This window comes from Osmerus eperlanus, chromosome 4 (assembly GCF_963692335.1).
Source record: "Osmerus eperlanus chromosome 4, fOsmEpe2.1, whole genome shotgun sequence".
Lineage (NCBI taxonomy): Eukaryota > Metazoa > Chordata > Actinopteri > Osmeriformes > Osmeridae > Osmerus > Osmerus eperlanus.
In genome coordinates, this window is record NC_085021.1 from 20,647,701 (window position 1) to 20,660,211 (window position 12,511).

The 12,511-nt window shown below is 49.9% G+C and overlaps 1 protein-coding gene across 1 annotated transcript; it reads right to left on the bottom strand.

Annotated features, from left to right (window-relative positions):
- Positions 1-474: 474 nt before the first annotated feature.
- fhad1 (forkhead-associated (FHA) phosphopeptide binding domain 1) lies at positions 475-11,856 on the bottom strand. The gene is made up of 26 exons (XM_062460551.1): positions 11,639-11,856; positions 11,378-11,473; positions 10,687-10,893; positions 10,200-10,482; positions 9,986-10,092; positions 9,459-9,683; positions 9,265-9,346; positions 8,922-9,052; positions 8,762-8,833; positions 8,491-8,595; positions 8,303-8,380; positions 8,108-8,194; positions 7,601-7,741; positions 7,226-7,424; positions 6,838-6,908; positions 6,621-6,698; positions 6,297-6,395; positions 5,835-5,921; positions 5,469-5,754; positions 4,738-4,837; positions 3,593-3,699; positions 3,178-3,337; positions 2,652-2,763; positions 1,086-1,436; positions 829-927; positions 475-625 (listed from the first exon to the last, which is right to left on the bottom strand). The coding sequence occupies exons 2-24, from the start codon at positions 11,471-11,473 to the stop codon at positions 1,218-1,220; spliced, it is 3,132 nt and encodes a 1,043-aa protein (XP_062316535.1). The 5' UTR covers positions 11,639-11,856; the 3' UTR covers positions 475-625; positions 829-927; positions 1,086-1,217.
- Positions 11,857-12,511: the final 655 nt, after the last annotated feature.

Below are 12,511 nucleotides of genomic sequence, written 5' to 3' on the forward strand. Positions count from 1 at the left end.
GGGTGTGTCTCCCTCTAAACCAATTTGTCCACTAATTAGACATGTCCCCTGGACCTAGCTTATACAACCCAACGTAGAGTAACTGCCTCCAGGCAGCGAAATATCATGACGATGCCCCTCGTTAGAGTGTCCCTGAACGGTGACTCATAGGCCAGACGTAACAGATGCAGATCTTGGGGGTTCCCCTAAAGCTCACTGAGTAAGAGCGTACCATTCACAGGGGCCTGGCATCGAAACCGACTGAAACCATTTCCACCCCCCCCACCCTCTCTCTCTCTCCCTGCTTTCCTCTCTCTCTCCAACTGTCCTATCAATAATTAAACGCTGGCAAAAGGCCAAAGCTATAAACAAACAAACAGATCCTCCAGGCTTTGGCCCTGTGGGCTGGCCTCCCTGACCTGAGAGAGCTGATCACCCGGCCCTGCTCCTGCAGCTGGGCGTCCCTGCGCTGGGCCTGGCTGTGCTGGAGGATCATACGGCTGCGGAGCAGCTCCAGGTCGTGCTGCCGCAGCGAGCCCAGGAGGGTCCTCTCCTCCTGGGGCAGGTGCTGCAGGGACAGGCACCCCTCCAGCTGGGCCTCGCTCAGCTCCAGAGCCTCACACAGGGCCCGCGCCAAGTCCAGGTACTGGGTGGTGAAGAGGGGGGGGGGGGGGGGGAGAAAGAGTAAGATAGAGGAAAGAGAGAAACAGACAGAGGGAGAGAGACACAAAGACAGAGAGAGAGGAGAGACAAACAAAGAGAGAGACAGAAAGAGAGAGGGAGACAGAGAAGATTCAGTGTCTGACTACAGCGAGCTATCGTGGTTTCCCAGCATGCTCCCATACTCACAGTCCTCTCGCTGAGATCCAGGGCATCTAATAGGTCCAGTCTGGCTATGCGCTCCAGGGTCTCCTCCCCCAACTGTCCAGGGGCCTGTGGCCAGCCATTCTAGGAGGACATTACATCCAATTACACAGAGGACACTGAAACATTCACCATGTCTGCATTAGACAACAAGCTGGGCTGGGTTCTATTATCGTGTGCATTCACTGAATTCCACAGCTGACTGTGACACAGCAGTGTTCTAGAAGCAGTTGGCGTCGTACTGTTGATGTATGGAAGCCTGTTGCCGTTGGAGACCTCTGGAAACTGAGTTGTCCGGTCTCACCCTTCTGCTGCCTCTTCAGCACCCCCTGCTGGCCAGACTGCCCTACAGTCAGCGCGGCAGGACCACAGAGTTACGCCAGGACAGACGAGAGCAGAGGAAAGCAGCAGGAACGAGATGTTGCCCTCTGACCTTGCTTGCTCATCGGTAGCGTCTGCTGCAGGGCTCGGATCCTGGCTCGCATCTCTTCCAGGGCCTCCCTCTGCTGCTGGATGACCTTGTCGTGACGGTGACCTCGGCACTTTGACCCCTGCTGGGCCAGCTCCCCCGTCATGGAGAGAGTAGCCACATCCTGGAGAAACAGGAAGTGGGAGGTGGCGGTAATTGCATGGAGGAGATTTACATTTTTTACATTTAGTCAGGAGATGAGCTGTCTAAAGCACAAGGAAGACTCTCTGTTTGGGTTATCTGGTTACATCTTCTGAGTGTACAGAGTGGGATGTACATCTTTGGTGGTGTAAGGGACGGGGGGGGTTAGGGAGTCTCAAAACCTTCGAGCAGAAGCTTACTCCCTCCCTGACAACGGGGTCAGCTGTTTTGGGAGAGGATTTACGAATCCTAGATTATGTTTTCTGTCTCTTAAGATTGGCTCAAATCTGTCCACTGTGGCTTAAAGTAAGCCCAAACAAGCGACAGAAAGTGTTCTGCATTACTGAAATTCCAAATATACATAAACACTTCTGGACTCGTCTCACAGGGCTGTTTGTGTCAGTTACGCTACACTGCAGCCCGAGTGTCCTTCACTTGCAAATCTGTGGGTGACCACATAAACCACGCTCGGCGCTACAGAGACAGCTATTGTGTCTCCCTGGTGTGAGTCAGAAAGTTGGAATGCACCCCCCGCTGATAGCACAAAATGTCACTTGACTGTCTGCTCTCCGCTAGAGATTGTAGGCTCTCCAGAGAGCTGGTGACAACAATAACTGGGGGTGGGGGTGGGAGATGATGGATTATGATATATATTCAAAATAGAAGTGTATGTGTATGCTCTAGCATTGTACCGATAGTGTAAGCAACTGCAAAGTGATTTATGTTCATGTGAATATAATCTACAAATGGCTCTGACACAGCGTGGGCGAGACTCATTGCAGGCTTCCTCATATAGCTGCCACAGTCTGAAACCATGCAGTTGTGTTCTTCTGCAGTGGTGTAGCGCAGGCAAACACTGAGGGCCTGGAGCTTTTTGTCTTCATCCTATAGAAGAGAGGGAGGAGGGAGGACAGGGGGGGGGGGAGGACATAACTCTACTCTGTCACCACACCGCATCACAGCAAGAGGGAGAAAATGAGAGTCGTTCTTCCAGTGCGCAACAATGGATGGGACCGAGCCTGGAGGTGTGGTACCGCAGTAAAGAGATGGTTATCAGATCCTGTTCAGACTGGCTGGTAGACCCAGCGACGACAGCCTTCCTCCTGCCTCCGCTGAGCTACGACATCACCACAGACCTGGGGCTGTTCAGGACTACGCCGTCATTCCTCCTGTGGCTCTGCAGAGACGTTCCGCCTACCTTGGTGTGCTGGGGCAGGCGGGCTACAGCCCGGTTCTCCTCAGGGTTCTGCGTTCTCTCCTGGTCCGCTCTCTCAGAACAGACCTTTTTCTCCAAGTCCACCTGGCATTGCCTGGCAGGACCCAGCACACAGAAGAACACGGCGGTGGGCTGGGGAATGCTTATGAAGTATGGAGGTGTTTGTTGGTCGAACTTGTGTTACTTTGTGTACATTATCACGCTGACTTGGCCTTTTTGTTTTCTCACAGTTGATGTTGAGGTATAGGGACGTACCTTAACTACTGATGTCCCTACCAAAGCTTAAATCGAACCTACGAGCTTGCTAAAAATACATGATGAAAAGACATTTTGGTTGCTTAAAAAATACTAGGGGAGTATGGGATAACCAGACCCCTGGTTATAAGAGGTTTTGCCCCCCTATCTATGAATCTCTAGTGCCACAGCTGGGGAGACATAAAGCGGCAGTGTATGTATGGAGATAGTCTGGTGCAATAATCTCTGCTCCATATTTCTATCAGCTTCCTACCTAAGCTCCGCCCTCACAGTGGTCAGCTCCTCCCCTTTCTGCTCCAGCAGCTGTGACATCATCGCCAGCTTGTGAGTGAGCGTGCTCAGTCCGACCCTCTGGTCCTCCACCAGGGCCCTGTGCTGCTCCACCTCCAGTTTCTGCTGCTCACTGAGCTGCCCTGCACACACACACACACACACACACACACACACAGGCATGGGAGGAGACACACACGCACGCACACACACACACACACACACACACACACACACGCACACGGGAGGAGACACACACACAAAAAAAAAATGAAATCTTAGTCTGTGGTACAATGTTCAACAAATATTTGTTATGTGTTCTAACCATTCCCAATCCCCAAACTAAACAGCGTGTCACATGCTTGCTGGGAGGGTGTGGCTGGCGTGTGAGACAGCACCTGCCATGTCTGAGATCCTGGCGGTAGCTGTGGCCAGGTTACACCTCAGGGCCCCGATGATGTCACACTGGCTGCATGCTTCCAGCTGAGACTGGGCCAACTGAGCCCTGGGGAGACGAGGGGAGAGATGGAGAGAGAGAGATGGAGGAAGGGGTGGAAAGATAGAGGGAAAGAGACAGAGAATGGGGATGAGAGAGAGAGAGCGTGAGAGAGAAAAATATAGAGAGGGAGAGAGAACAAGGCATTAATTTAATAAAAAAATACTGTTTTGGAGCACGTTATGACCATGTTAGGTATGAATTTCAGCACTGATCCGCACAGGCAGGCGCATGGACAGATCTGTTCAAGCAAACACGTCACACACAGACACATCGAGAGTATTTGAGATGTATGAACATATGACCTTCTAAAGTAGATGTTGACACTGTCAGCACCTCTAATCTAATATTTGAGGAGGTTTATCACATGGATAGAACTTCTCTCTAGTCTGTCTCAGTGATAAATGTCCTTCGCAGAACCCCCTAGAATTTAATTTGTGTAATTGCTCGTCTTCAGACTATAGCCAAACAGCCATTCACACAGGGATACCAAGACTTCAGATTTCAAGTAAGTGAGTCTCGGACATCAAAAGTAATCCTGGTAATCCTAAGGCTGATCCCTATGAGGATCATGCATGATTTGGAGAGATTATGTAAGCAAACCATGACTCATGATGATACTGCCCTTCTGATGAATGATTCAGGAGGTGGGGCTTGGCTGGGCTGTTCGTGGGACTACAGGGAAGATCCCACTCCTTTATGTAGGATGCAATCAGTGTCTCCTGTATTGGTTTCTGCACTATTTAAGTCGGTGGTTGAAGCCTTAGTTTGATTAGCGCTTCATAGGAACTTTTTTTACCTTAGTAAGGTGTTTACCCGAGTGAGGTGATAGCTCACCTCAGTGATGACATAGTTGACTTCTGTGAGGTGATAGCTTACCTCAATTATGTCATAGTTGACTTCTGTGAGGTGATAGTTTACCTCAATTATGTCATAGTTGACTTCTGTGAGATGATAGCTCACCTCAGTGATGTCATAGTTGACTTCTGTGAGATGATAGCTTACCTCAATTATGTCATCGTTGACTTCTGTGAGGTGATAGTTTACCTCAGTGATGTGATGGTTTCCTCCAGGGTTGTTAGTTTTGTGGTCTCAGATGGACTCCCCCTCGCCTCGACCTCCTTCCTCTCCAGCTTCCCCTCCAGATCTGGGGTGAAACCATTACACAAACGATATTAACATGTTTAGATGTAAATGATCATACTCTCTCACTAGTCTAGTTTTCATTTGCACAGCTCATACCTTTGTGTTGCAAATCACTGCCATCTAGTGACACACAAGTATCATCACATAAGCTTGTGACAATCACCACAAAGTCAAAGTGATACTTATGGTAATTTAATATAATAAACCGAACACTTAAATTCTTCAGTTATGGTGAAAAACATGTTGGGCAATACTTATAAACTAGTACCAATATACAGACTCAGAATACCAAATGCAATACAGACAATCAATTCTCCATATGGCAAGGATAAGGTAGATGCCAAGCTAGGACCTTTTCATACAGATGGGGCCTGAAACCAGCCAGCTACACAAACACCCACCAGGCAAGATGACTGGCCAGACGGCCGTCTAGACAGACAGACAGACAGACAGTCAGCCAAACAACAACAGGGGACAGACAGACCCCCCCTCCCCTCCCCTCCCTTCCCCTCCCCTCCCCTCCCCTCCCCTCCCCTCCCCTCCCCTCCCTTCCCTTCCCTTCCCTCCCCTCCCCTCCCCTCCCCTCCCCTCCCTTCCCTTCCCTTCCCCTCCCCTCCCCTCCCCTCCCCTACCTCTAATCTGCTCCCTCAGAGTGCTCCTCTCCTCCTCCAGGCTCCGGGCTGTGTGTGCCCTCTCCACCCAGCGCTGTTCCAGGGCCACGATGGTGTGGGCGTGCTGCCTCACCTGCTCCCTGTACTCCTCCTCCTGCACCCTGTAGCGCTCCCTCTCCACCTCCCTCCCCCTCTCCTCTGCCTCCCTCACCCTCCCCCGACACTCCTCCTCCCTCTGGGCCACCTCCTCCCGGAGCTTGGTGCGCACCTCGGCTTCCTGGTTACGGGTCTCCTCCTGCAGGGCACTCTGGGAAATGTAGTAAACATGAATGACGATGTGCCACACCGTCTGACGGGTCAAGCCGTCCCAGCCTCTGGCCCCCTCACCTGAGCTTGTTTGAGTGTCTCCACCTCCCCCCTCAGGTCCTCCAGCTCCCTCTGCCTCGCCTCCTCCTCCTGCTGCCCTACCGCCACCTGACACAAAGACCAGGAACAGTTAACACAGGTTTCCAGTTCACATTGAATGCTGTACATCCGCAGTTTCAAAAGCAAGTCATTGCAATTCATCATGTATCAAGACACATGATCCTACTCTTAGAATACGCAATATCTTCCCGTGGCTGTGGAAACAAGCATCTGCTAAGTTAATACATGTAGGGGGAATCAGGCTATCAATCAGAAGATTGACGGTTTGATTTCCGGCCGTGCAAAATGATGTTGTGTCCCTGGGCAAGGCACTTCACCCTACTTTCCTCGGGGGAATGTCCCTGTACTTACTGTAAAGTCGCTCTGGATAAGAGCGTCTGCTAAATGACTAAATGTAAATGTAATGTAAAATTTAACTCCTACCTGCTGTTTCAGCTCCTCCAGCTGCTCTGTGGCCGAGGTCAGCTGGTCCAGCAGCTCTCTGCTCTGCCCCTCCCTCCCGCTCACCTCCTCCAGCTCAACCTGCCCAGAACACACTCCTCTGTGACCTACACACACTCCTCTGTGACCTACACACACTCCTCTGTGACCTACACACACTCCTCTGTGACCTACACACACTCCTGTGTGACCTACACACACTCCTCTGTGACCTACACACACTCCTCTGTTTCCTCATCCCTGGACCTCAGGCTTCCCGGCATGTTGTAGATGTTTCCCTCTTCCAACACTCCTATAAGAACTGACTGGGTTGTTTCTCAGGCTTCTGCTGAGCTTGATAACGACCCAGTCGTTTGAGCCAGGTGTGTTGGAGCAGGGAAACATCTAGAACATGCCGGGCAGGGGATCCAGAGGATTGAGAAATGCTGACCTATGGTAGCCACCCCTGGCCGCTTTATGAGTCCAGCCAGAGAGATGTGTTTTGTCTTCTCTCTGGCCCTGAGAGTCTCGCTCACACACCTACCTTCACCTGTTGCAGCTCTGCCTTGCAGCTCAGATACTCCTGGCTCAAAGCCTGAATATCAATCAGGACTCCTGTGGATCACAGATGTAAAGTGGCATTGATTGTGAGTTACTTCATGAGAACTTCCCAGTATTGATCAGTAGACAAAAATAAAACATCTGATTCAAATTCCTCAGTGGATGTTTCACATTGTACATGCTCAAACACACACACAAAAAAACAGCTTTTCTTTACTGACTAATCTAATTTGACTAATTTTGACTGATCTAATCTTACATTACATGTCATTTCATACATTCAGATGATCATAAGCTGTATTGACTAAAACTGAAGTGCAATAGGTGAACAAAATACTGGATTCAAACCCCCTCCAGCTTTCCCTCCCCACCTCTGTCTCCAGGACTCTCTACGCCAGCCTCCAGCAGGATCTGGCTGGTGGACTGTAGAAGGGCATGGTGGGCCCCCAGCAGAGAGAGTACGGAGGCCTGTACCCAGGCCAGACCTGGACACACACCCTCCTCTTCCTCCTGCAGGGTAGACATCGCCCTCTGCAGGGCGTCTGAGGAACCAGCCTCCTGGACAAGACTCTGGAGAAAGTTAAGACAGAAATCCACCAAAATAGTAATAATTTCAATCTTAATTTGGATAAAAGGGTCTGCTAAACAAAAACGAATCATATGTAAATAATCCTAATCCTATGTGAACTACCATTTTTATTAAACAATATATATTACAAATATAAAGTGTTGATATATGGTGGTACCTGGCAGGACTCTAGTCTGGTCCTCAGTGTCTCTGTGTGTCCTGCAGCACGGTCTCTCTCTGTGAGCTGGTGCTCCAGCTCTGCTGCCCTTGTCTCCAGAACCTTCCTCTGCTCCAGCACCTCCGTCAGAAGCTCCAGCACCTGCACACGTAACACCCCCCCGATACGTTTCACTTGCCAGATGCTTTCATTCAAAGCGAAAGAGTGCGCCGGAAATCAAGGATCAGAAGTGCATTGTTTTTGCGTAAAAAAAAAAGGTTTTTTAGTTATGAAAATATTGTTTTCAGCTTTCATCTTTGTACAGAAACAGTTAGAAATAGACAAGAAATGTTGGGGAGACAGAGAGGGGAAGACATGCAGAAACGTCCTGAGCCGGAATCAAACCTGGGTCGCTGTGTCAGGGCTTCTGCTCATTTGGCATCAGCTCCTCCGACTCTGGCACCCCAAACCGTCTAGTTTATAAATCCCTCACTTGCTCAGATTCATCTTCTCTATGTTCTTACTGACCTGCTGGTCTGACAAGGCATCATGGGAAGTGGAGTCCACATCATCAACATGTAACGCTTTTAGCAGCTCGCAACGAAAATGCTCAACCTGCAACCACAAACAAAAAAAGTCAAAAAAAAATCCACACTTATCAAGGACTCCATCTGTAGTCCACACTCCTGGAAGAAGTCTAAACCATGTAAGAGCAGGTGTTACCCTGTTCTCCACCAGCTCAGCTTGGCCTCTCTGCTGATCCCTCTGCCTCTCGGCTGCAGCCAATAGGGAAGCTTCCTCCTAGACATACCAAGACCCGGAAGGAAGTTTGTAAATGTCTGACAGGAAGTATGGAAAGACTGCCATGTCCCTCGTAATGTGTTTACCCCATCATGACAGGAATGACTCACCTCAAATTCTTTCTCAAACCTGCTTTTCAAAGCGGCTTTCTCCAGAACGCACTGCTCCAGACACCTCTGCCTCTCCCTCGAAGAGCCCTCCAAGTTCTCAATGCTCTGTCCATCAAGTAAAAGAGTCCAATTTCTCATCTGTCTGTATTCCTGTCTGTCTCCCTGTCTCTGTCTGTCTGCCTCTGTCTGTCTCCCTGTCTGACTATCTGTTTGTTTCCAGCAGACATTGACGTTTCTCAGTGAAGCCGGGGGAGACAAAAAAAAAAAATACCTTCTTCAAAGTTGACACCTCATTCTGATAGACAGCCAGCTCATCCTGGTGCCTCTTGGTCATTTTGGTGAACTGAAGGCCGAAAAGAGAGAGAGAGAGATAAAAGCTAGAGCTGGGTTCAATCTGAATGTCAGAGACGCACAGGGGTAAAGGGGTGGACCTTGGTGGCGTTAGAACCCAGCTGGATGTCCTTGGCTCTGGTGTCCTGTCGGAGTCTGTCTACCTCGGAGGCCAGATTCAGAGTCTGCTTGTCCCTGGAGGCCAGGTCTCTCTGGAGGCTCGCCACCACGCCTGGCAGAGGAGGGGAAACAGAGAGAAACACTGAGAAATACTATACTTACCGCTGCATGAAAATGCTGTGAAGACACACAGACACACACATGTACACATGCCGAGACTCTCTCACACACCCACAAGCACCGACACACACACACACACACCCACCCACACACACACTAAACCTGAGGCAGTGCTGCCATCCCTCTTCAGTCTGTCCATCTGACCTCTCAGACTGCAGATTTTCAGGTCTTTCTCCGTCACAGAGCGCCTGGACATCTCCACAGAGCTCTGCTGCACCTCCAGCATCTAAAACACACGTCAAATCAATGAACCGAAACCGTAACCGAAAACTAATCAGGCTTCTACAACAGCGTTTCTGTTCAAGATAAAACAAACACAGATAAAATCAGGAGCCCACCTGCTCCTTGAGCCGTTGGATCTGCTCCTTCTTGTCGTTGATGTCCCTCTCCAGACAGCGTAGTCTGTGTTTGATCTCCGGCTGGGCCTGGCTAAGGGTCAGCTGATGCCTCAGGGCAGACACCTCGTCTCGGAGCCCAGCAATCACCCCGTCCTTCCTCAGGGACTCGCCCTCAAACACAGCCAGGCGCTGGAGCTCATCCCCCAGCCTCAACAGCCTCTCCTCCTGGCAGCGGATGAGGGGAGGGAGGGAGGAGGGGAGGAGAAGAGCAGAAGGGAGGGAGGGAGGAGGGGAGGAGAAGAGCAGAAGGGAAGGAGGGAGGAGGGGAGGAGAAGAGCAGAAGGGAGGGAGGGAGGAGGGGAGGAGAAGAGCAGAAGGGAGGGAGGGAGGAGGGGAAGAGAAGAGCAGAAGGGAGGGAGGAAAAGAGCAGAAGGGAGGTGGGGAGGAGAAGAGCAAAAGGGAGGGAGAGAGGTTATAAATTCTGCTGCAAATTTGCTAAAGGATTCTACAGCCACACTGAGGCCCACCTTCTCTTGTAAGAGGTGCTGCAGGGTCTGAGAACCTGGGGAGTTCACTTCGACTTTCTCAGAGGGCCCACTCTGTCTGAGCTTCTCTGTGTTCCCAGTCCAGCTTCCTGCAACAACAGTCACAGCTCACTCCCTACTCCACACACCCCATCTCCCATGATGCCCCTGACACACCCAGGAACAAGGAAGTTAGCCTGAAGCTAAACTCTGATACCTGGTCTACGAGGAGCGGTCCCTCTCTCCGCGGTCTGCTTCCCCACCCTCTTGGCTCCCGCACTGGCTGGGCGAGCTCTGCTGGGGGGCCGCGGGGTCACAGAGGAGCCCCCCCACACCCAGGCCACGGGGGCAGAGGACTGGGGGGCCAGGAAGGGGAGCTGGGCAGCAGAGGAGGATAGGGAGGGGGACAGGGGGGAGGGCGAGGGGGCGAGGGTGGGCTCTTCTATCAGCTGTAGGGAGCTCTGATATGAGGGGCGGTCATTCATCGGAGGGCAGAGGAGCTGGAGAGAGGGGGCAGGGAGGGGGGGGGGGGGAGAGAGAGAGTGAGGGGGAAAGAGAGAGATATACGCCACACAAGAGACCTACAAAAACATCACTTCCAGGACTGCATCTATCTCGGTCGCCACAAGGAAACAAACTTTCAACAGTTCCTTATCTATGTATGGGGTCTTAACAGATCCCTTAAAACTCATAAATCACCATACCGGAGAAGGGATGTCCACAGCCAGCTGATAGGTGGAGCCTCCGTAGCCAAAGTGCAGCTCGTCCCCTCGGCTTAGCCGCACGGCGGCGTTGTGGATACGGCAACCGTTGACGTAGGTGCCGTGGGCGGAGTTCAAGTCACTGAGGACAAAGCAGCGCTCGGAGTCGCTCCACTCGATAAGGGCGTGGTGCTCATCAACTCCTCCATTCTGTCGGTTAAATGGACACTTCAAGCTGTTTCCATTAACATTGGTTGTAGACTGGTAGTGTAAACGGATTCAGATTCATGTTTATGTATTATTATTATTAGTTTCCCAACCCTAACTACACCCTAAATGTTTGCACTACATAGTGTTGGTGTCAAATCCTAGGCTATAGGCTTAGGCTAGCCTACTTGATGTAGCCTATTCACTTTAACAACTTTCGTAATGACAAGACAGGCAGTGAATAATATACTGGTTTGAGAATGTCTCTTGTGGTTTTATGTAGGCCACCCATGAAGAATATTGTCTGTCATCAAATGTTTGGATGTTTAATATTGTATTATTATTATTATTATTATGTTGGCTAACTATTTCAGAGGTAAACTAAGATCATAATTGTAAGTAACTATGGTGTATTGGAACTTGTTCAGTAGTGGAACAGGCTGAATGTAGACTACCTATATTATGAAACTAAACTTAACAAACTTACCTGCAAACATAAATCACAATCCCCTTGTCTTCCTACAGTCGTGGTTTTGGGCTCGAGTTTGAACACCCACCCCGAGGTTTTCAGGTACCCCTTCATCTGTCACAAAGAAACTAGTGCCCTCACGTCACACGTCAACAAACGTTCTTACATTAAAACTAAAAATACATGGTATATATGTTTCGTCACAGGTTCAATATTTGGACTGTATGTCACTAATGTGGTCATCAGTCTTAGAGTAATTATTTTCAGGTGTGAGCTTACCGTGACTAATGTGAAGATACGGCGATAATGTAGGATATGGACACAGCAACTATGTATCCTTGCTCAAAACAAACCATTTTGTTAGTATCATCTTTCACGATTGTTGCTGAAAACTTGAATTCAGGACGTGCTATAAAATATTCAAAGCCACTCTGGAGCTCAGAAAGTTGCACTGTCAATACTTCGGACTGCGGATTGTATTTCGCCAGCGCCATGGAAACACACCGGAGCCCGCCCTCCCTTTCGTCACATGATGGCGGGTGAGGTAGGTGTAGAATAGACCCGAGTGGATAGGCCTACACACAAACCGAGACACCAGTACCAACGGGGTTTTGACTTTTGAGCAATGCTGCCCTACAATCGGGCTAGTAATCTGAAGGTTGCCAGTTCGATTCCCGGACATGTCAAATGACGTTGTGTCCTTGGGCAAGGCCAGGGCCGGATTAACCATTAGGGCAACTGGGCACTTGCCCAGGGGCACATGCCATCTAAGGGGCCCTGGACAATGTCAACTAAAATGTTACATCACGTTATGAACGCAGTCCTAACTTTCCTTAATGTGAGTACTTTGTTACAACTCGTTCGATCAAAATGTTATGTTAAAATAATGTCAAAAACAGTGTTTGTGTAGTCTAGTAGTAGCCAGTGCCGCCGCTCCCATAACGCTCACTACGCGCTGTGCGTAGGGCACCAACTCCTGAGGGGGCACCAAAAAATAGCCAACTGAAAAATCATCATAGTTATAATACTTATAATACCGATATTATTTTAGTATAGAAATATTAGACACATATATTACAAAACAGGCAGAAATGCTCACAAAAAGTTACATGGTGCCCTGGGCAAGGCACTTCACCCTACTTGCCTCAGGGG

Excerpts from the sequence above, each read along its gene's own strand:
- fhad1 (XM_062460551.1), bottom strand. The coding sequence starts at position 11,473 with ATGAAGGGGTACCTGAAAACCTCGGGGTGGGTGTTCAAACTCGAGCCC. Across the intron at positions 7,425-7,600 it reads CCAGACTAGAGTCCTGCCAG|AGTCTTGTCCAGGAGGCTGG; the intron begins GTACCACCATAT and ends AACTTTCTCCAG. Across the intron at positions 5,922-6,296 it reads TGGAGGAGCTGAAACAGCAG|GTGGCGGTAGGGCAGCAGGA; the intron begins GTAGGAGTTAAA and ends TCTTTGTGTCAG.